General features: G+C 45.5%; 1 protein-coding gene across 4 annotated transcripts in view; it reads right to left on the bottom strand.

Moving 5' to 3' along the window:
* Window positions 1-23,877, bottom strand: part of LOC136957626 (sodium channel protein type 5 subunit alpha-like) — a 188,118-nt gene that overhangs the window by 61,523 nt on the left and 102,718 nt on the right. For all 4 annotated transcript variants that reach the window (XM_067251702.1, XM_067251701.1, XM_067251704.1 and 1 more), the window contains exons 14-15: window positions 14,927-15,197; window positions 13,476-13,666 (exon numbers count right to left, since the gene is read on the bottom strand). In XM_067251702.1, coding sequence (XP_067107803.1) covers window positions 13,476-13,666; window positions 14,927-15,197 — 462 coding nt within the window. The remainder of the gene's footprint in view (window positions 1-13,475; window positions 13,667-14,926; window positions 15,198-23,877) is intronic.

Here is a 23,877-nt window from a genome sequence, read left to right as displayed (position 1 = left end):
GATGCCATCTACGAGTGGGTTCAGTGCGAACTTTGTGAGCTCTGGTTCCACCTCACTTGTTTGGGGATTGTAAGTGTGCCAGCAGGGGACTGGTACTGCCCCAAGTGCTTCCTCAGTGAGATCTAGCACTATATGTTTGCTATCTTTGGCTATTTTACCCAGTTATGTTTAATGTTTTTGTTAAATATGTTCTGCATTTCAACAGTTTAATCTTAAATCAGTTTAATCTTTTAAAATCAACTTTAATGTTAATAGTTTTTTTCGAGAGGCATATGGATCAGCATTCTCGTCGCGCCTCCTGTCAGTACCTGTTCTTATGCAGGGAAGCTAATGATCCTAATATATTTCTAAACACAACATCTCACAGTTCTCTGTTGAAGGCAGGGCTCCAATTGATTTACAATTTACATTTAGTCATTTTAGCAGACGCTCTTATCCAGAGCGACTTACAGTAAGTACAAGGACATTCTCCCCGAGGCAAGTAGGGTGAAGTGCCTTGCCCAAGGACACAACGTCAATTGACACGGCCAGGAATCTGGCAACCTTCAGATTACTAGCCCGACTCCCTCACCGCTCAGCCATCTGACTCCCCTACACAATTCTATATGTATGTGTAGGATATGTAGTTATGCTAGTTTGAGACCACAATAGCTATGGAAATAAAGAGTGAATGCAATTATGGATTGAAGTTGGCTTTGTCCACATAAAATTTGTCCATTTCACAACACCCTGTATTTCTAACGCTGAGAAGTAGCCTAGCCTAAGGAATAATTTGTCCCTGTGAGAACCCTGTGACGGACGCCAACTTTCCACCAGCTTTCATTTTGACACGCATATTCAAGGCAAGGGGTAACCTCTAGAATCACAGAAGCTTCCACTGTGTTCCCATAAAGTATCCCTGAAAACCTGTGTGCTAGCGAATAACTGATACAACCACACAAATACAAGCTCCTATTCCAAGTTTCGTGCGATGAAAGAAAGTGTAATGTGTTGCCTTTCAGAAGCAAAAGCAAAAGCAAATCTAAGTGACTTATTTGGTTATTAAAATAATGGGCAATTAGAATAGTCCGTAATATACATACTTAGGGTAATTTATATGGATAGTATATACTAATAATGTATATTAGGTTATTATATGTATTATTATCATCTATATAATAGTATCCATATTACACATATGCAGATTATGTATATTATATTTACATTTAGTCATTTAGCAGACGCTCTTATCCAGAGCGACTTACAGTAAGTACAGGGACATTCCCCCGAGGCAAGTAGGGTGAAGTGCCTTGCCCAAGGACACAACGTCAGTTGGCATGACCGGGAATCAAACTGGCAACCTTCGGATTACTAGCCCGATTCCCTCACCGCTCAGCCACCTGACTCCATATTATATTATGAGTATAAACACATATAAGGTTCTTATGTGTCTCACAAGTGTCTTTAAATGTTTTATCGTTGTGGTTGTCAGTTAAACATGTTTCCATCTGTTGGACCCCTTGTGGAAAGAAGCAAACGTTACACCATGAGTTAAATAATATCGGAAAACGGAACACTGTGAGCTACTCATGATGTTCCGAACAACGCCGGATGTCGCAGTTTTTTTATATTTTGACGTATATCATTGGTTCAACATCATGTCAATCATAGCTCAGAAAGTTGCCAAGCGTTTTCCGGCAACTACGATGCTATCAGATTAGCTGTAGCCTTATTTTTGACCGTTGCAGGCTCATTTAAAGTCGCTATACGTCCGTTTATACGGAAGACCGTGAGTCTACAGTACTGACACCCGGTCGGGAGAAAGAGGTGGCGTATGTCTCTTGACATCCTCCTACACGTCTTCCTTTCCCTCGACCAATACCACTTTCTCCACCAAGGCTTCCCTAACCGAGGCCAAAAGCTCAGCCTTACGGGCCTGCTTCGGGACTGTCAGACCGTAGTGGTCTGCTATGGCGTGAAGGTCCTCCACACGCGATGCCTCAAGCCGAATCACAGAAGGCTCCTCAATAAAGGAGGACACGGCCGAGGTAGCCATTCTACATACAACAACAGCTAACAAAAACGTGGCAGCACAAACGACCCGGAGCTCACAACCACGCCAACCACCCGCTGCTCTCACCAACGTGCGGACCAAAGGCTTAAACTTGGATCCCAAGCCCCCAACTGTTACGCCCCCTCCAATGGCTCGGGAGAGGAGGAGCACGCAACTGCCCAAGGCCGCACAGCGGTGAAGGAAGCAGGAGGGTAGCGCCAATAAAAGTGTTTGCCACAACCAGGGGGAGCCACCTGACTCCCTCAGCCACCTGAGGGAGTCAGGTGGCTGAGCGGTTAGGGAAGCGGGCTAGTAATCTGAAGGTTGCCAGTTCGATTCCCCGGCTGTGCCAAATGACGTTGTGTCCTTGGGCAAGGCACTTCACCCTACTTGCCTCGGGGAAAATGTCCCTGTACTTAATGTAAGTCGCTCTGGATAAGAGCGTCTGCTAAATGTAAATGTAACCAAAAATGTCGTTCACACGGTTTTAATAAGTACACACACACACACATAGACAAAACAACAATGGGGCAGGAGTAGGGCAGTGCCAGCGGTCTGTCAAATCAAAGAAATAATACAAAAGGCCCCTCCCTGAGTCACCACCTTACTGTGGTGGAGGGGTTTGCGTGTCCTAGTGATCCTGGAAGCTATGTTGTCGGGGGCTTTATGCCCCTGGTAGGGTCACCCAAGGCAAACAGGTTCCAGGCGAAGGACCAGACAAAGCGTGGCTCAAAAAAACTACCATGAAGAAAACGAACAATGGTTCGCAGTTGCCCCTGCCCGGAAGCGGGTCACCGGGGCCCCCCCCCTGGAGCCAGGCCCGGGGGTGGGGCTCGATGGCGAGCGCCTGGTGGCCGGGCCTTTTCCCATGAGGCCCGGCCGGGCACAGCCCGAAGAGACAACGTGGGACCCCCTGGAGTTGCCCTCGTGAGAGGCGTCGAGCTGGGGTGGGAATACTTGTTTCCCCTCGGTTCGGCGCCTGTACGTTGGGGTTCACCCCGGTGGACAAGAGGGTAGCCTCCCTCCGCCTTCGGGTGGGGGGACGGGTCCTCACTGTTGTTTGTGCTTACGCACCAAACGGCAGCGCAGAGTACCCACCCTTTTTGGAGTCTCTGGGGGGGGTGCTGGAAAGCGCTCCTCCCGGAGATGCCCTCGTCCTCCTGGGGGACTTCAATGCTCATGTGGGCAATGACAGTGAGACCTGGAGGGGCGTGATTGGGAGGAACGGCCCCCCCGATCTGAACCTGAGCGGTGTTCTGTTGTTGGACTTCTGTGCTAGACACGGCTTGTCCATAACGAACACCATGTTCAAGCATAAGGGTGTAAATATGGCACCAGGACACCCGAGCTCTCAGTTCGATGATAGACTTTGTAGTCGTGTCGTCGGATCTGAGGCCGAATGTCTTGGACACTCGGGTGAGGAGAGGGGCGGAGCTGTCAACTGGTCACCACCTGGTGGTGAGTTGGCTACGATGGTGGGGGAAGACGCCGGTCAGGCCTGGCAGGCCCAAACATAATGTGAGGGTTTGCTGGGAACGGCTGGCAGAATCCCCTGTGAGAAGGAGCTTCAACTCCCACCTCCGGGAGAGCTTCGATCATGTCTCGGGGGTGGCCGGGGACATTGAGTCCGAATGGGCCATGTTCCGGGCCTCCATTGTTGAGGCGGCTGACCGGAGCTGCGGACGCAAGGCGGTCGGTGCATGTCGCGGCGGTAACCCTCGGACCCGGTGGTGGACGCCGGAGGTGAGGGATGCCATCAAGCTGAAGAAGGAGGCCTATCAGACTTTATTGGCTGGTAGGACTCCAGAGGCAGCTGATGTGTACCGGCAGGCCAAGCGGAATGCGGCTTTGGCGGTCGCGGAGGCAAAAACCCGGGCGTGGGAGGAGTTCGGCGAGGCCATGGAGAATGACTTCCGAACGGCTTCGAAAAGGTTCTGGACCGATTCAGGAGGGGGAAGCAGTGCACTGTCAACGCTGTATATGGTGGGGATGGTGCGCTGCTGACCTCGATGGGGGACGTCCTGGATCGGTGGAAGGAATACTTTGAAGACCTTAATTCCACCAACACGCTTTCCGACGTGGAGACAGAGTCTGGGGACATCGGGGGGGGCCCTTCTATCTCTGGGGCTGAGGTCGCCGAGGTGGTTGAAAAGCTCCGCGGTGGCAGGGCCCCTGGATTGGATGAGGTCCGCCCGGAGTTCCTTAAGGCTCTGGATGCTGTAGGGCTGTCTTGGTTGGCACGACTCTGCAACATCGCGTGGACATCGGGGACAGTGCCTCTGGACTGGCAGACCGGGGTGGTGGTTCCCCTCTTTAAAAAGGGGGACCGGAGGGTGTGCTCCAACTTTAGGGGGATCACACTCCTCAGCCTCCCTGGGAAAGTCCATTCAGGGGTTCTGGAGAGGAGGGTCCGTCGGATTATCCAACCTCGGATTCAGGAGGAGCAATGTGGTTTTCGTCCTGCCCGTGGAACTGTGGACCAGCTCTACACCCTGGAGTGGAGGGTGCATGGGAGTTCGCCCAACCAGTCTACACGTTTTGTGGATTTGGAAAAGGCGTTCGACCGTGTCCCTCGGGGGCTCATGTGGGGGGTGCTCTGGAGTACGGGGTACCGGATTCCCTGATCGGGGCTGTCCGGTCCCTGTACGACCGGTGAGTTTGGTCCGCATTGCCGGCAGTAAGTCGAACTTGTTCACGGTGAGGGTTGGACTCCGCCAGGGCTGCCCTTTGTCACCGATTCTGTTCATAACTTATATGGACAGAATTTCTAGGCGCAGCCAGGGCGTTGAGGGGTTCCGGTTTGGTGACCTCAGGATCGGGTCGCTGCTTTTTGCGGATGATGTGGTCTTGATGGCTTCATTGGGCCGTGACCTTCAGCTCTCACTGGAGCGGTTTGCAACCGAATGCGAAGCGGCTGGGATGGGAATCAGCACCTCCAAAGGTATGTACCATTTTTCTCCAAAAGTGCCCTCACCACGTACCTCCTCTGCATCACCCCTTTCAATGATGTCCTTCATGTAGTTAAAGTAGTCATTCTTGTAACTTTCATTTGCGATGAACTTCCTTTTCAGGTGAGTGAGCCTCACAGCAGCAAGCTGCTTCTTATCAGGTAAGCATGGCCTCTCTCTGAAGGGGAGGGGCATTTCGTAATGTCCATGTTTGTTTGTCTTTATGTTTTCCTTTAGCTTGTCAAGGAAAGTCAAATCTTCTTGAGAGACTGTTTTGTCATCTCCTTGAGTGTCTCTGAAATCAGTTTCCAGAATTCTGATTGCGTCCATTGGAGTCACTGCAGGCAACTCCTTTACGGTTACTCTGTGACAATGACTGTTTGACTTTTGCGAATCAGAGTGAGGTGCTGAACAGCCAACAATACTCCACCCTAAGTCTGTAAGAATGGCAAAGGGTTTGTCATCCTTTCCTGTTATGACCCGTCTGGGTACGAGAGTTCTTCTCTGCCCAACTTCGCAACTGAGGAAAGGCGGTATTTGGTCTTCAATTGCTGTGAGATGGTGCCATCCTTTTGCTGTTTCGTGCATTGGTATATGTTGTTTGTTCACAGGTATGGAGTCTTTGGTGTATGCAGGAGGCAGTTTGATGTGCACAGAGGAATTGAATCCTCTTAGACGCAGACCAGATGTCCGTTCACTTTCAAAGACCATATTTTCACCCATCATGGTAGTGAGTTTCAATCTAACTGGGCAAGTAGTCAGCTGCAGGTTATTACTTACATCTTGCTCAATGAATGTTGTGTCACTTTTTGTATCCAGCAGGGCATACACAAGTTTTTCTTTGGATGGATTCTTGTCGTTCGATACCCACACCGGCACTATCATGGAGGTGTTTTCTGACTGACCTTGGCTGGTGACATTGAGGGACAGAGCAGGTGTCAGGGTTTTTCCTGCATAGAGAAAATGTTGGCGCGTGCCAAAGCCGTTTTCCCGAGCGCCAATGAAAAAATCCCGAGCGCCAAAGGCAAAAAAAAGCTGTGTTCATCACACGTGCAATGCATGTCAGCGAATATGTTCTCAATAGTATGTTTCAAGTAGGCTACAGCAGAACCCTCGTTCTGTTTTGATAAATAGTAATCGAGTTGATAAGCTTGTCTTCTTGTCTGATCAATACGCAACTGTGAGGTGCGCGAATGGACAGAGCGGCCAGTAAACTGTCGTTCCGCTGCGAGGGCCAGCCCGTGCACGAATACACCTGTACAAATGCAAATGAAATTTCCACTCAAAATGCTGACAAAAGTTTGATTCCCGATTTCCAACGCAGCCTCCATTGGTATTCTTAACCTGGAATGATAATATATAATGCAGTGTTTCCTCTATGGCTACATTTCTGCCGCCACGGTATCAGAAATCAGGCTGTACAAAATTTTAGGCTGTCTATCAGCAGTGATTGGTAGAGTGCATGTCGGAGAATTGCACGGACACGCGCTTCACACCGCAGTTGAGATTGCGTGTGTGCGTCCTTGAGAACTGTAAGTCGTATAACTTATGTTGTCAGTTCATTTAAGCCTGTTATTGTATAAGTCTATAGTTCTTGCAAATTTAAATCAAGTTAACTTGTGATTTTCGTTGTTTGTATTCTTCCCCTGCTAGCTAAATTGTCTGTTGATTCGATAGCAATTGCTGCCCTTGCTCAGGTTTATATTTTAGGTGCATTATTATGCTGAAGTAGTTTTAATTAATACAAAGTGGGTTTATTGTTATTATTTGCTACAGAATACTTAGCCTATTAAGATCAAATGAAGCAGGCAGTGTACAGAGTAGCCTACCTTAATCGATAGGCTAGGCTACTGACCATTTGCAATAAGTTGTTACGTCAATTATTAATAGGCAGCATTTATGCCATTTAGAACATACTTCATGAGTGTAAGGTGTCTTTAAGTAGCCAAAATATATTGCTTTAGGGGAAATAGAATACGAAAATATGTGCAATATTACATTAGACTATTACATTAACCTGTTCCGAAATATAGGTTTAGTTTCGGCGGGCGGGGGGGGGGGGGGGATGCAAAACACATAACATAAATACATTGAAAAAAAGAAGAAAAAAAAGAATATATATACATATATTGTTTTTTTTTGGAGCACCGAAGACCCATTTTTACCCAGGAAAAACCCCGGGTGTTGGTTCCTTTTCACTGCGTTGCGCTGGATTTTCCCTCCTTGCCCATTCCTTGTCTTCACCTTTTTTGTAGCTGTCATCGTGAAGGCATGTGGGATGTCGTCCTTTGCATGAGTCACATGTGTGTCGATGCCGGCACTCCGTTGCGCTGTGACCGGGTTTTAGACATCCATAACACGTCTTTGACGTACGTCCTCCTGTATTACAGTTTTCTTTTCATGAAGTCTGGACATTTGCAAAACTGGTGACTGATATCCTGACATAACATGCAAGGGGCCTTGACCTTTTCCTTTATTGATGGCTGCTTATTGCTTTCCACCACTGTTTGTGTGTTGAAGGCATTGCTTTGGGTCTTTTGCCTACCCTTGTGCTCCACTTGTCTTGACAGGATTCAGCTGAATGGAGAGCGAGGAAAGAAGTGACTGGATTGCAGGCGGTTTCGGCCTCCACGGACATGAACTTGGCAAAGTCCTTGAAGCTAGGGAAATCCATTCCCTCCGTGAGACGCAATGTCACTTGCCGGTTCCATCGTGAGGCTATCCACTCTGGTAGTTTCCGCATCAACTTCTGGTTTTTCTCACAGTCATTTAGGATGTTTAGGCCTTTTACATGGGGCATGGCCTGTAGACAGGCATTTAAGAAATCTGAGAAATCTCTCAGTCCTTCAGCATCTTTCGACTGTATTTTTGACCAGTTCGATAACCTTTCTCTAAATGCCTCTTGTATGATAAACGGCTGGCCATACCTCTGATTGAGCTTGTTCCAAGCATCACTGTAAGCTTCGCTGTCACTACGATAGAATGTCCCTTTTAGGCATTTGTGAGCTGAGCCACCTACATATCTCTTGAGGTAGTGCAGCTTATCGGTAGTAGGAATGTTCTTTCTATCTATAAGTGACATAAATGAAGCCTTCCACTCAACAAAGTCAATTGGATTGCCATTAAACACTGTGGGCTCTGGCATAGGAAGTCTGTTAATAGCAATGCTGTCCTGAACAGCTTGTGCGAGGCAGGATACATCAATGGGAAGAGATGGAGTGACAGCTGTGCGAGGGTGCGTTGTGACAGGGAGAATGGAGCTGAGTGGTATAGACTCATGACATGGCTTAAAAGACTGACCATCAGATTCCTCTTTAACTTCTCTATTGTATGCTTGAAGTCTGGCTTGGGCAGCCTTTAAGTCCTTTTCAGCTTGCAATCGTTCTAATTCGGTTTTATGTTTTTCTAATTCCCACTTATGTTCTTCTTCTTTCCTCCTGTGTTCTTCGTCTAAAGCTCTGATTTTTTCCTTCTGTCTCTTTTCCTCCGCTAACATCATATATTCAGCCTCCTTAGCAGCTAACTCTGCTGCTGCTTCTGCTCGCTTGGCTGCAACACTTGAGTGCATGGAACAATGACTGCCAGTCAGTACTGAAGCAGAGGAGCCATAAATTGACCGGGCATAGTCAGGCTCAAGTAGATCACGCAAGCGCCGTCCTTCATGTTCTGCATCATACTCTCCATTTAAGCCAGTCAGTCTCTCGTTCAGGATTTTGATAATGTCACTCATTACTGCTGCACAAGCATCAACTTTACGCCTTTTTTTATTGGGCGTGCCGTGGTCTCTCAATTCATCATACATTTTCATGATATCCATTTTCCTCATTTCTAAATTGTCTGCAAGGGTGCCAGTCGACTTTGTGCTAGCTCAGATTTTAATTATTGACGTGTTTGACGAGCATGGGCTTTCCACTGTTCATAAAGGCTAACAAGGTATGCTAGCATCTTTTCAGTTGGAACTTGCGCCCTTTCAGGACGGTTAGCATTAGCTAAATCTGTATCATCATCTTCATCGCTTCACAGTTCAGCAAGAGTTTTCTGTTTGTTTTGTAAAGACTCTTTTAGTTCTTGTCTGACAGCACCTTGTTCTGTTTCCTTTTCTAGCACTTCTTTGTATTCCTGAATTACCTTTCGAAGGAGTTCGATCTGCTGCTCTTTATCCTTGCCGCGCAAAGTAGCATCGATTTCCTCAATTTTTGTTAGCCTTTGTCCGTCTTCTTGCTATCTGTACCACCACGCCGTCTTCAATTCACCGCTGCTCTAATCCTTATCGTCCGTAAAAGTGTTCCTTGCCTTTCGTAGAGGTTATCCTTTTCGTCCAAGACATGCATGACGTCGTGCAAGACCCGGCAATTAAATCAATTTCCCGGCACATTTGCAATGTAATGCAATGCAGATGTGCACACCGACCCCTATCGAACAAGATGGGTAGCTTGGTCAGCAGGGAGCTGAAGAAGAGCGGCTACTGACGTCACTCTGCTGCGCCGCTCAGAATGCTTTTTCATTCATTTAGCATTTCTGCAAATGCATTTTAATTTTCAAATTTTATATTTCAAATTGAATTTTGGTATGTTCATTTTGCATTTCTGCAAATGATTTAAATTTTCTAATTTTACATTTCAAATTGAATTTTGGTATCTATTTGCTGCGGCATGTTTTGAAATTTAAATCTCAAATGTTTATTTCTTTTTCATTTTAATTAAGTGAAAGATTGAGCACTCTTGAAGAAGAAAATTAAAATGCAAATAGGATGATTGATGACTAATTTAATTTATGAGTCAAATAATGCATACACATTCTTAAAATGAAAAAGCATTTCTGCAAATGCATTTTAATTTTGGTCACAATTTGCTTCCATACCCCCCCACCACCGCCGCAGTCACTTTCTAGCATGATTCATTTCAGGCAAAACCATCCCATCCCATCCCCATTTAACTACATGCTCTTATGGTTCTTCCCTTTGGCACTTACTTTGGTTGTTCACAATGTGTGCTTCATGTTTTGGCTACTCGCGATGTTTTTTGGCTATCTTGTTGTTATGATCAGTGACCTATGCACTTTGTAAAGCTCTCTCTTGGAAGTCGCTTTGGATAAAAGCGTCTGCTAAATGAATAAATGTAAATGTAAATCCCTGAGCCTCTCTCTTCTCTACAGAGCGCACAATAACGCTGAACCTCGCCAAAACAGAACTTCTCATCATCCCGGCTAAACCCTCCATCTCCCACGATCTCTCAATCACCCTGGGATCTGCGACGGTGACCCCTTCATCCTCTGCCAGGAACCTTGGGGTTACCATGGACGACGAGCTCTCCCTCATGGCCCACATTGCTGCAGTCTCCCGGTCGTGTAGATTCACCCTCTACAACATCCGGAAGATCAGGAGATACCTGTCTGAGCACTCCACCCAGCTGCTAGTCCAAGCACTCGTCCTCTCCAAGTTGGACTATTGCAACTCGCTGCTCGCTGGTCTCCCAGCATGTGCAACCCGCCCTCTTCAGAGGATTCAGAACGCAGCGGCCCGCCTGGTCTACAATCTACCCAGACGCTCCCATGTTACCCCGCTCCTCATCTCTCTCCACTGGCTACCTATCATGGCCCGTATCAGATTCAAGACCCTGGTATTGACCTTCCGAGCAGTGAACGGGACTGCACCCGTCTACATCAAGTCTCTCCTGCAGCCTTACACCCCCACCCGTCACCTAAGGTCTTCTTCAGACAACCGCCTGGTGGTCCCACCGCTCAAGACCACCCGGTCCCAACACAAGCTCTTCTCCTGTCTGGCCCCCCAGTGGTGGAATCAACTCCCCACCTCCATCAGAGACACTGACGGTCTCTCCACCTTCAAGAAAAGGCTCAAGACGCACTTGTTCCGGGAGTACAACGGTACTTAGGAACGGTTCGCTTGACCCGATGTTAGTTTCCTCAAGGATCACAATGACTCTTGCTTAGAGACTTGTTGCTCTTGTGGTTAGTGGTAACTGATTTAAATTTTTGTTCTCGCTGTGATATATTGTTTTATTACTGTTGCTTGCTTTTTTCCACAGGTACACTTGCACTTATAGCGGTTCATGTTGTTTAATTGTAACTTGTTTAACTACATGCTCTTATGGTTCTTCCCTTTGGCACTTACTTTGGTTGTTCACAATGTGTGCTTCATGTTTTGGCTACTCGCGATGTTTTTTGGCTATCTTGTTGTTATGATCAGTGACCTATGCACTTTGTAAAGCTCTCTCTTGGAAGTCGCTTTGGATAAAAGCGTCTGCTAAATGAATAAATGTAAATGTAAACGTAAGACTGGACATAACGTAGATACCGTAGCCTGCTGCTGCTGCTACATAGACTAGCTTTAGTTGGTTCATGTAACGTAGCATGATTATACGTCAATATAAGGCAAGGTAGGGTGACATGATGCAAACGTTACAAGCTGATGCTGCACATTATTGGAGACACAAGTGGATATTGTTTTTTTTACTATTCACAGGGCATTTGTCATTATATCCATTACTTCAAAAAGTCACGTTAAAGTGGAAGTGTTTTCCCTCTTGATCTTCACTCGCCGCAGTGCACCGGCGTGAGAATACAAACAATGTCATCTGACTGGGGGCAGAGGGCAACGCTGACGTTATGGTGGCAAAATATAAATCACAGAACTGGATGATATTGCAATTTAATTGTATTTAATTTTACTAATGATGGGCTTATCGTATTGATGCAGCCACAACAAATAAAAAACAAAAAACAGGGCAAACGGGCTGTTGCCCGGGCAAAAATAGCCCGTACCTGTGCATGACCCTGAGTGCGGGAGAGAGCAGGACCATGCAGCGTTTAATGCTTGGAAGTACCAAAATTACTTTGAGTTTGACTTGGTAAAAAGGGACAAAAACATTAGCGTCCGCTGTACACTCTGCATGGGAAGAAAACTTTTATCTACAGCGAAATATTCCACCTCAAATCAATGTGCATAAAGTTAAAAGATTGAAACTAATAAAACAAGTTTTGAAAAAGGTTACTTTTGAAAATAAGTAGTCAGTAAAGTAACTGGATTACGTTCTTGGAAAAGTAATCAGTAACTAATTACTATTTCCAAGTAACTTGACCAACACTGTCTCTCACATACATAGACCCACACACAGGAGGGCATGTTTTTCAACTAGATGTGGCACTATATCTGCACAGTCATGATCACAGTCAACTTCTCACACTGGCAAGGCCAGAGAGAGAGAGCAAGAGAGCGAGAGAGAGAAGGGGAGGGGGCAGGGGTCCTGGAGGATGAAAAGAGAGAGTGGGCACAGGGCAGGTGTGATATGATGGTGGGAGCAAGAAGATAAAAGAGAGAAGGATGGACAGAGAGAAGGAGAGGAGGTAAAAGAACAGGTGCATGAAAGGTGGCATAGGAGGAGTAGTAGAGAAGCAGGGGGAAGAGGAGGAGGAGGCAGCAGTAAGGAGGAGGAGGAGGAGGTAGCTGCTCTCCCTGTGTCAGCAGACCAGGTGTGGACAGGAACAACATGACACAGATAAGTCAAGTTTGCTTAAACAGAGGAACAGGGAGGAAGAGGGGGAGGGAGGAGGGCAGAGGAGGAAAGAGGGAGAGAGTAGGTGGGGAAGGGGCAGGGCAGAGGAACAGGAGAAAGAGAGCGGAAGAAGCCAAAACAGAGGAGTATTAAGACACAAAACAGAGGAAGAAAGAGAGGGAGAGATAGAGGGAGAAATGCAGACAGAAGGAGGACACATCCCTCTCTATGCTTCCATGCTGAATCATGTCTGCAGCCTGCCAACTGTATATGATCCCAGCACACACACACCCACATACACACACACACGTGAATGGATGCAGAGAGACAGATCGCCTAGTACAAGTCAAATGCCGGCCCATTATGCACTTTGCCCTAGAGCGTTTGATTGGGCGGTGTCTGCTTGGGTCATTGTTCCTGTGGTGCATGCAGCGGTAGGGACAGGAGACGAGGGAAGCATTCACGTCCTGCTAACATGTTTCCTCTAACAGAGTAGAGGGGGGAGAAAGGAGAGAGACAGAAGGGGTAGTAGAGAGAGAGAGAGCTGGGAGGATAGAGGGAGAGAGAGAGTAGAGAGAGAGAGAGAGAGAGAGAGAGAGAGAGAGAGAGAGAGAGAGAGAGAGAGAGAGAGAGAGAGAGAGAGAGAGAGAGAGAGAGAGAGAGAGAGAGAGAGAGAGAGAGAGAGAAGGGGAACTAGAGAGAGAAAGCATGGAGGATAGAGAGACAGAGAGAGACAGACACAGAGAGACATGGAGAGAATGGGGAGTAGAGAGAGAAAGAGAGCAGGGAGGATATGGGGAGAGAGAGACAGAGATAGAGACAGAGACAAAGACAAAGAGAGCAGAAAGAGAGAGAGTAGCCCTATCAGATACAGGCCCTGCTGAGACTTCAGGCCATCACCCAACAACATGGCTACCAACAAGCTGTTGTTCTACAGAGCTGAAAGAGGTGTGTTTCAAGTGCCTGTGTGTGATGCTTCCTCACCGGCTTGCTCTCCTCCTCTTCCTCCTCCTCCTCCTCCTCCTCTTCCTCAGAGCAGTCGCTCTGCTCATCGTCCTCTTCCTCGGGAAGCTCCAGGTCCGACTCTCCGGGGGCGATAGGAACACTGATGGTCAGGTTAGGGTTGGTCATGTAGCTGTCTCCATCAGGCAACATGTACTGCTCTCCATGGCGACCTACACAACACAACGCAATGGTTGCACTTTCCATGGCAACCGACACTTGTTACCCTCCCCCCTTACTTATTACCCCCAGGACCAGTCTGTTACCCCCCTCACCTATCACCACTTAGTACCAGTCCAGGGCTCGAAAACTACTTTTTTACTTGTGAGCACCAGCAAAAATTTAAGAGCACCCACTGAATATTTTAATATTGTCTTTTCAGCTCTTCAAATTTTTGGCACGAGTTAGCTCCCTGTCACGAGACAATGGAGCGAAGTGACAAGGAGTGATTGACGGCTTATTTTAACCAATCTAAAATCTGCATTAAAGTTAAGAACGTAATGATGAATTTTAACTGGTTATGTAACGTGGGATAAAACTGTAGACCAGTCACTTTATCAGCTCACAGGAGGCGCATACTGTGTAGTAGGCTAATTAGCGAGCGTTTGGTAAAGAATTCAAAACAGGTCATACCATAACGATCATTTGCACTCGCACAAATGCTCCCAAATATATCTTGAGGTTGCACAGATGCAATTTCAGGAGCATTTGTGACCAAAATTGTCACAATTTCAAGCCCTGCAGTCTGTTACCCCCTCACCTATGACCCCCACAGGGTTTCTGCAGTTTTCAACAAGTTACATTTAAGACTTTTTAAGACCTTTATGAATGCAATTTAAGACCTATTTCATGTCCTTACTGGCCAACAAAGTATGAAGGATATGAAGTAAAATCAATATTCCCAAAATTACTTGCAAAGTAAATTAATTTATTCACATTCAACTGAACATGACTACACAGAAACAGGCTTCAAACCAAGCACTAAATGCACTTTTCTCGAGCCAGATCTCGTTGAACTTGGACTTACCCATATTCGATTAAAGCAACGTTAACAGAAACAATTTTTACTTATTACTTCTAGTCGTAGCTTTTTTATGAGAGGAAGCACCACGTTATCCCACACTCTACATCGTAACCCACTACCTTGGCGTGCTCCGATAAATTCTGACCGGGCTGAAGTTTGCAGTGTTTTTATTGGTTCCATGTGGGTTTCGTTTTGTTGTAGTGTGATTGATAAAAAAAATCCCCAAATCACATTAAGAAGCACGGAAGTTTAAAACTTTATAAAAGTCACATATATTCCAATACATTTTTAAGACCAGTCAAAATCCTAATTAAGACTTTTTATGACATTTTAAGGCCTAAAATTGTAATTATTTGATTTTAGACTTTTTAAGACTTTGCCCCCAGTACCAGTCTGCTACCCCCCTCACCTATCACCCCCAGGGGCATCCCGTTCCCCTCAGGGTGTAGTTGGCTGAGCCTCCTTAGCTTCATCATGGCCTTGGCCTCCTTGCTCTTCTGCCGCCGCCGTTTGAAGTTCCCATTGAAGAAGTTGCAGAGCTGCTGTCGCAGCCAGCCCAAGCCTCGCGCTATCCTGGCGATGGCAATCTGCAGGTTGTTCATCTCGCCGTCATCATCCGGAGCTGAGAGGTTGTCACAGCTGAAGGAGCTGAGCAACAGGGCCAGGAACAGGTTCAACACCTGGACAGCAGAGAGAAACAGGTTCAACCCCTGGACAGCAGAGAGAGAGAAAGGTTCAACACCTGGACAGCAGAGAGGATGGATCGATATAAATCGCCTGTTACCTCATCTACACAGGTGTGTGGGTGTGTACTGTGTTTGTGTGTACTGTGTGTGTGTGTCTCCTGTGTTTGTGCAGCGGCGGATCTAAGGTGTGGCAAGGGGTGGCAGCTGCCACCCCAATAAAAAATACTGCCACCCCAATCAAAGTATTTTTTTTTTATGCATTTAGCCGACACTTTTATCCAAAGCGACTTCCAAGAGAGAGCTTTACAAAAGTGCATAGGTCACTGATCATAACAACGAGATAGCCCCAAACATTGCGGGTAGCCAAAACATGAAGCATGCATTGAGAAAAAAGAGAAGAACATGTAGTGAAACAAGTTACAATTAAACAACATGAACCTCAATCTTCCCATGGAAAATATTATTTGTACATTACAGAACATTTCAATAAATAATATTAATGTTACTGTTTAATTTACACTACAATGTTATAGCCTAATCATTGACCATAGGGAGTACTGAGTCAGGTGTACGGAGTCAGGTGGCTGAGCGGTGAGGGAATCAGGCCTGTAATCATAAGGTTGCCAGTTCGATTCCCGGCTGTGCAAAATGGCATTTTGTCCTTGGGCAAGGCACTTCACCCTACTTGCCTCGGGGGAATGTCCCTGTACTTACAGTAAGTCGCTCTGGATAAGAGCGTCTGCTAAATGTAAATGTCTAAATGAGTACTGTACCCCCCTACTTTGGATTTTGATTCGCCTCCAGGAGGCCACCCAACAACTTCCTTCTGCCACCCCATTGCCACCCCGAATGAAAATCTCTAGATCCGCCCCTGTGTTTGTGTACTGTGTGTAATGTGTTTTTGTGTGTTCTGTGTGTGTCTTTGTGTGTGTGTTTATACAAAGCATATGAAGAAGCCCAGTATAAACAGCAGCTGTGATTTGGTCCTGTTTTTAAATGTCAGCCTGTAACTGGAGCACCACACAACTATGTCAAACAACACAACCTGTTCCGTCTGATTACAACCAGTCGCGGAGCCAGAGGGGTGGCCGGTGTGGCACTGGACCCCCCTGATATCGGACTGGCCACCCCAGGTGCCACCCCAAAATGTAATTCGCTATCCCTGGCAATTGGATGCTGATCTTGATAAAAGAAGCGTTTCTTTTGACATATGGCAGCGCATTTTTTCAATCGAGGATATTTCCACAGTTCACCAATCAGTCACAAATCACTATGCCAGTGTCTGATACAGCGCCAGCGACGGAAGACAAGAGCATCATATTAGTTATCGTTTTAAGGTTTAGCATTGGGTTTGAGGCTTCCTGAACAAAATGGTATGAAAGTTGAATTGCTGGGCTGCAGAGCCATAGAAAAAGATTCATATTGGCAATTTGGTTCCATAACAGATTCAGATAAGAGAAATGTCTCTGTTTTTGTTTATCACTTAACACTACCTTAGTAGCTAACAGCGCAGTTCCTACTGTGGTGTAGTTGATTCAATTTCATTTTCATTTATATAGCACACTTTTAAAACAACAACAGTAGCAGTGGTGGATCTAAGGGGTGGCAAGGGGTGGCAGCTGCCACCCCAATAAAAAATACTGGCACCCCAATCTTTTAAAAAAATTTAAATTTGTATGCATTTAGCAGACGTTCGTTCGTTATCTGCCGCTTGTCCGGGGGTTGGGTCGCTGGGGCAGCAACCTAAGCAGGGAGGCCCAGACTTCCGTCTCCCCGGCCACTTCCACCAGCTCTTCCTGGGGACCCCGAGGCGTTCCCAGGCCAGCCGAGAGACATAGTCCCTCCAGCGTATCCTGGGTCTTCCCCGGGGCCTATTCCCAGTAGGACGTGCCCAGAACACCTCACCAGGGAGGCGTCCAGGAGGCATCCTGATCAGATGCCCGATACACCTCAACTGGCTCCTCTTGACGCGGAGGAGCAGCGGTTCTACTCTGAGCCCCTCCCGGATGACCGAGCTTCTCACCCTATCTCTAAGGGAGAGCCCGGACACCCTGCGGAGAAAGCTCATTTCGGCCGCTTGTATTCGCAATCTCGTTCTTTCGCTCACTACCCAAAGTTCGTGACCATAGGTGAGGGTAGGAACGTAGATTGACTGGTAAATAGAGAGCTTTGTCTTTCGGCATTTAACAGACGCTTTTATCCAAAGCGACTTCCAAGAGAGAGCTTTTAACCACACGGTACACAGGCTACTAGCAAGGCAAACAGCTGTTTGGCCCTAGCCCACGCTAAATAAAATAAAGGTAGCCCACAAAACAATAGTGACCGTCTCTTGTGAAACCCAGACGTAACAGAAAGAACAGACGCTAAACCTGGTCTAAACTTCGAATGCGCCATCCCCCCTCAATGCACCAACCACCAAGATGCCCGGCATTCGAACATTCCGGGCATTCCCGTGATTGGCAGACAGCAGGTTGATTGGCATGTCGGACCCCGCGAACACTACTGGTAAAAAAACAACTAACAGCCTAACACATAACACAGGTCTTTCTGTGTGGGTCGCTACACAATCTTTGTACTTTAACTGCTAAGATTCCTTGATGAGATGCCTTATGCATCTATTCACGTTACAAAAGATTAACACTGCAGGCAGATAGCTACCCTGTTTGCTATTGTATAATGCCTGTTTGAAATACGTATTTCAGAGTAGGGCTAGCAATGAACTAGTAACTTAAAGGCTGGTATTTTGATTGAAGATAATAATGGGGATATGTTTAAGATTGATATTGGACTCAAATGTGGGTAATTGAATGTGTAGGCCTACATGTATTATAATTTTTTTGCTTCACTTTTTGACTTCAAACATTAAAAGAAAGGGTGAGATAGCAGACTTCTTCAAAAAGCTGAGCAAACGGGATCAGGTGGAAATAGACCCCAGTCCTTGCACCACCCCAAGACCTCAGAGCAGCTCCCTCCTCGAGGCTACAGGCACAAGGTCAGAGCATACTAGGCAGTCAGTCACATGCCATTTTTTTCCGATTAAGCCTCACTTTAAAATGTTGGTTGTTGATTCATGAGTGTTCTTGTGTTGATGGCTGTGGCATTTTTTGTGTGAGTATACACTAATAGTTATGTTTTAATGTAAAAGAAAGATTCTAACCTCTCACCTGGTTAGACCCAGATTATATATTCATGAAAACAAAGTGACGAAAGTCTCTCCAGTTTGTGAGTAGCCTACAGTAAATTGTGTGTAAGAAAGAAATTAGTTGCAATTCAGATGTAGAGACACAGTCTATTCATAGTAAATGTAGAATTTGATTAAAGTAACCTTAGTGGACCATACTAGGCCACACTGAAGAACTCAGGCTTAAGTGAATTTGAATTTATATTTCTCATCAGCAATCATATTAATAATTTACACTGCTTAGATGCCAGGCTAAGGTTACACACACATTTTCAGTCTAGGTCTGTGGACCCCCTGAAGTAGCCCTGGCCACCCCTTGGCCACCCCATATATAAAAGTCTGGTTCCGCCACTGATTACAGCATTTGAGTGTGTGTGTATAAGAAAGAGTGTGTGTGAGTGTGTGAGATAGTGTGTTTCTCTGTGTGTGCGTGTGTTTGTGTGAGTGTGTGCGTGAGCGTGTGTGAGTGTGTTCATTAAACAACACCTTGATCTCTTCACCACATCAAGAGTGCTTTCTCTACCTCTCCAGTGAATCAAGCTGGCAGACTGCTTTGTGATAGCATTAGGCCAGGGATTCCCAAAGTGTGGTGCGCACACACCTGGGGGTGCACAAGCTGCCTCTAGGGGGTGCGCGAGAGGAAAAATGTAATGGTGGTCTAATGGTGTAATAATTAATATTAATTATTATATGGCAACGACAGTACGAGCGTTCTGATTGAATAATAGGTAGTCATGCCAGCCGCGTATTGAGAGAGGGAGAGGTGGAAAGACAGAGAGAGATGAAGAGATGAAGAACTGGAGAGTGATACAGAGAAATAGAGAGATGGAGAGATGGACTTTAACTTTGATTTTAAACATATATTTAATGGTTAAATTAAACATTACACAGTTACACCACAACAGACATTTTGGATTCTACTTACTCATGTTGAAGCCAAAGCTCAGATCAAATTATACAGACAAAAAACAAAAATTTAAACAAAAAGAGAGATGGAGAGAGAGAGACAGATGAGATGGAGAGATGGTAAGATGAGGAACTGGAGAGATGGACAGATGGATAGAGAGACAGAGAACAAGAGAGATGGAGAGACAGAGAGTTGGAGAGATGGAGAGTGAGACAAAGACAAAGAGAGACGGAGATGGGGGCATGGAGAACTGGAGAGGGAAAGATAGAGACAGTGAAAAAGAAAGTGAGTACAGAGAGAGAGGGAAATAAATAGAAAGATAGAAAGAGAGAGGGAAAGTACAACGTAAAAGACAGTACAGATAGACAGAGAGAGAGACAGAGAGAGAGATATTCCAGTTTCACAATTTAAGGGCCAGTGACTCAACCATGTGTAATTATTGAAACTATTCTTTATCTGAACATTTGTTTTGTAAATACACTCACTGATAGGATGATGTCAGTCAGTGGCCGGAAAGATGCACAACAATTAAAAAGGGTTGACTTTGTTTCTTAGAACTCCGCCGGATTATGTCAATTCAAGGCAGAGTGGTCAGATGAATGCATGACATGGGTTTCAAACGGCCTTATATACACTGGAGTAAACAACTTCAAAAATAGTTTCCACAGAGTATTTTCCTACATGGCACAGCAGGTAATATGCATGTTTGTACTCTAAAAAGGGTATAGCTGTCAGTGTCATCACTCATTGAATCATGTTCCTCTGAACAATTGAGACCCTTGGGACCTTTGTCTAAATGCATACTGGGGTGAACTCCCTAGCATGACTTACTAACAGTGTTGTAGTCAAGACCAACTAAACCGAGACCAAGTCATGACCAAGACCAGAGTGTATCGAGACCGAGACAAGACCAAGACAGGGCGAGACCGGGTCAAGACCTGACCACTCAAAATACACAAGCAATAGGGTTTGACTAGGTAAAAAGTTAGATTTGATCTGTAACTGTGTATTTGAACAAAAAATGTGCACTATGTGTCATGTGCTTATGGCCAGGCAAAACAGCGTATTTAATATGTTGTGTTTTTTTTTCTTAGAGGCGCATTAGTAGGCTACTCGGTTTCTGCTTTCACATCTCTCTCACCCAAGAGAAGGAACGCGGTATTGTGCGTTTAACTTAACATTATTAAGTCGGGAAAGGTACGAAGCTGACATGAGTTAACGTTGGTGTAACATAACTTTATATTCATCATGGCTACATAGCTTTATGTGTGTTTTCTTTTGGAAGTCATTGTAAACTGTTTGTGGTTCAGGTAACCAAATCTAATTATAACAGTTCAGTCAAGACAATCACGTATTAGATTTGAGCATTTATTGTTACATGACATGGACATGTAGATTTAACTTTGGCGGAGTGGATGATCTAAGGGAAGCACTCCCTGCCTCCTCGATGCAACACATACATACACAACATATGAGGCAGGGAGCAATAGAGATATAATCCCCCTGTTGGAGAGAACATACAGACAGCATGGGGGAGAAGGGGATGGTGGAGGGCGGCAGCAGTACTGATCATACAACAACCGGGGTGAGTGTGTGCATATCCGCGCATCTTTTAAAGACGCCTTATCGGACGTGGCCCAATGAATCTGCGCTGCTAACGTGGGTGTAGTAGTGGGCGGAGGAAAGGAAGGTGGAGTAAGACGCCTTACGTCCCCGATAATTGAATGACGCGTGCTGCCTGATTGCCCTTGAACAAGCTGCGCTTATATTTGGCCAACATCTTCAGACAGCCACTGTTTCACCTATTTTCCTCTTTCACTTTTTTGTTGCGAGGAGGGGTGATGGGTAATTTCAAATGAGAAACTAGAGAGGGTACAATTTGTGGGGAAATTGTGGGGTGTGCTTGCGTCGGTTGCAGATAGGTATGTTTCCAGGCTGTGAATATCAACACCCTGTATTTTTGTACGCCCTTCGACTGGTTAGCTCCTGCGATTCCCACACCGGAGCTAGGTCTGAATCTAGGAGCAAAACGGAGCACAGCTGCCAGCTGTAGGTATATGCAGGTAGAAACTCTAGTGCTAAATAACTATTTAGCTGGTCGGCTCCATGACGCCGGGTAATTAGGGCTCGTGAGACTGCTTACCAAAAGAACAAAGAGGAACCCACTTGTCTAGCAGATTAAGACATGTTCGTAGGTACCTAGCGAAAAGTAGCCTCAACTTTCTTAGACTTTTAGCTACGGTACTAATGCTCCTCAGCATTAGTACCGTAGCTAATATTGCTGTCTGTGTTACTAGAACGGCGTATCTATGCGTGTCTGCGTCGTTGCTAACGTTTGCTGACGTTGTGACGTTAGGCTCGCACTCAGGTCCCTTGGTGCACACAAAAACGTAATTCAAGCCTAAACCGTGTAACGGAACGTAAATCCCAATAGAAGCAACGCAATTGGGACCAAGACAAACCGTTTGACACCGGCGTTGTCGTCGGAATATTGACCAAATATTGACGGATCCTTAGGTGTGGGAAAATAATAATAAATAAATATAGCTGCAGGCAGCAATGGCGGGTTCCTCCTCAACATTGCAAACTTTTGCAAAATGGACATGATACAGACATGTACACTTTTCAAGACAGTTGGAGCAATGGCAGATTTTAAGTCATTTTTTGACATTCTTCAAAAATTGTCACTGTGCAGAAAAATCCATGCTGCCGACATTATTGGTTCTTGAGACTTTTTTGTTCCCCATGAGGACCAACTTTGAGACATCTTGGCCTAACAGGGTCGAAATGCCACCCTTTTGAAAGTGACAACTTTGAAGCGTGTTCTGTAAGGCCACCTGTGCTCTGGTCAGGCCCATCATGCAGAGATCCATTCTTTAAAAGCTTTGACTACAATAATAACTTTATCCTCACTAAAGTGTGTGTAGGATATTGGAACTCTGCCTGAATTTACCTCTCTATAGAATCTCAGTCAAACACAACTGACAAGAGTCATGCGGGCAGGGGCGCCACCAGGAATTTTGGGCCCCATGACAAAGAAATCTAATTGGGCCCCCTCTGCGCAGCTGTTGTCACCACAAATCTAGGACCTAACTGTCCCATCAAAAGCTTTACAAAACTCTAATTAAAGGCTTGCAACTGTCTTGCTTCTTGTAGTTCAATACTAGTACAATATTTACTGCTGGTGATTTGTAAATGCAAGTCTGCATGTGTACGTACATCATCATCATCTCTGCAGGCCAGTGCCCTCACAAAAGCCTCCCTGTCCCTGTCAGTCAAACCTGCTGGCCACAAACCTGGGTCATCATCCTTTTAAATGTCTGTAACTTACATGCAGGCTGAAGTAAACTACTCACTGTTTCCAACTGTCCATCATCCAGTACAGACAGTAGTTCATTTTTTCATAATGATCATTATGTGAGAAAATTATTTGTTTGAATTTGAATTTCTGTCATTAATAAATATTTCTTTTTCTTTTTTGTTATGGTGAAGAGAGCAAGAGAGACAGAGAAATCCACACAGACTCCCTGGAATGATGCTAACTGGCATGTCGTTAACACAATGTTGCTCACCTTTTTCACTGGGACAGGGAGGAGTACAGTTATGGGGAGACGGGACAATGATTTAATAGGAAAATCTTGCTAAACGTTTCCCTGTACTGATTAAATGTTGATGAAATGTAGGCTAACACTAGTCTGTAGCTAGTTAGCTTATTTCACTATGGACATTAAGCCAACAGGTTAATACCACCGACTACTGGCTACCCACCTTTTTGGGTGAAAAACTGGGTTACAGATTGAAAACCTCTCCTTTGTCTTTCCTATCTCTCTTTTTTCTCTGATCTTCTTTGAAAAACTGATTTATGTTTACTAGGCGACATTGTGATCACTATTTCTGGCGACTAGCGTATCTACTGACTGCAACTAAACACATTCAGTGATAAGTGCGCTAAGGCAGGAACAAACCATTTCATGCCGATACAGGGGGGTGGTCGGTCAATATGGATGTTTACTTTTTGGTCAATGGGGATATTTAACTTTTATTGCCAAACACAAGCAAAAACAAAGAGATCATTAATTGTATTATTATATTTGAAATATATATATACTCAATGATGATGGTTTATATGATATATAATTATATATATTTTTTGGGGCCCCTGTCAGTCAGGGGCCCTTAGAATCGTCCTAACTTTTCCCCCCTATACGGCGCCCCTGCATGCGGGCAACAGGACCAAGGTAGAGCTAATGTCCAGCTGCTTGCAAGTGTACCTTGTGATGGTACAGCAGCCTGACAATACTTTAACATAGTCAATAGGGGTGGGCGGATCGATCTAAAGTATCGATAGTATTGATACCAACGTTGGTATCAGTATTTATCGATACTCGCGTGATTAGATTGATACTTAAGTTTCAATTTCTCTTCTCTACATTCAGTACACAACTCCCTTTTCATTATAGTGGTTGTGCAAACACCGCTCCTCTCACTTTGTTCAAGCTCATTTTGCCCCTTCCCTGCTATGCTGTGAGTTGTTGCCGGCGTGCACGTGCAGTAACATGACCCAGCAGCACACTATACTAACAGTA

Source organism: Osmerus mordax, chromosome 15 (genome assembly GCF_038355195.1).
Source record: "Osmerus mordax isolate fOsmMor3 chromosome 15, fOsmMor3.pri, whole genome shotgun sequence".
NCBI classification, from domain to species: Eukaryota; Metazoa; Chordata; class Actinopteri; order Osmeriformes; family Osmeridae; genus Osmerus; species Osmerus mordax.
This window is presented reverse-complemented; position numbering and strand designations above follow the sequence as displayed.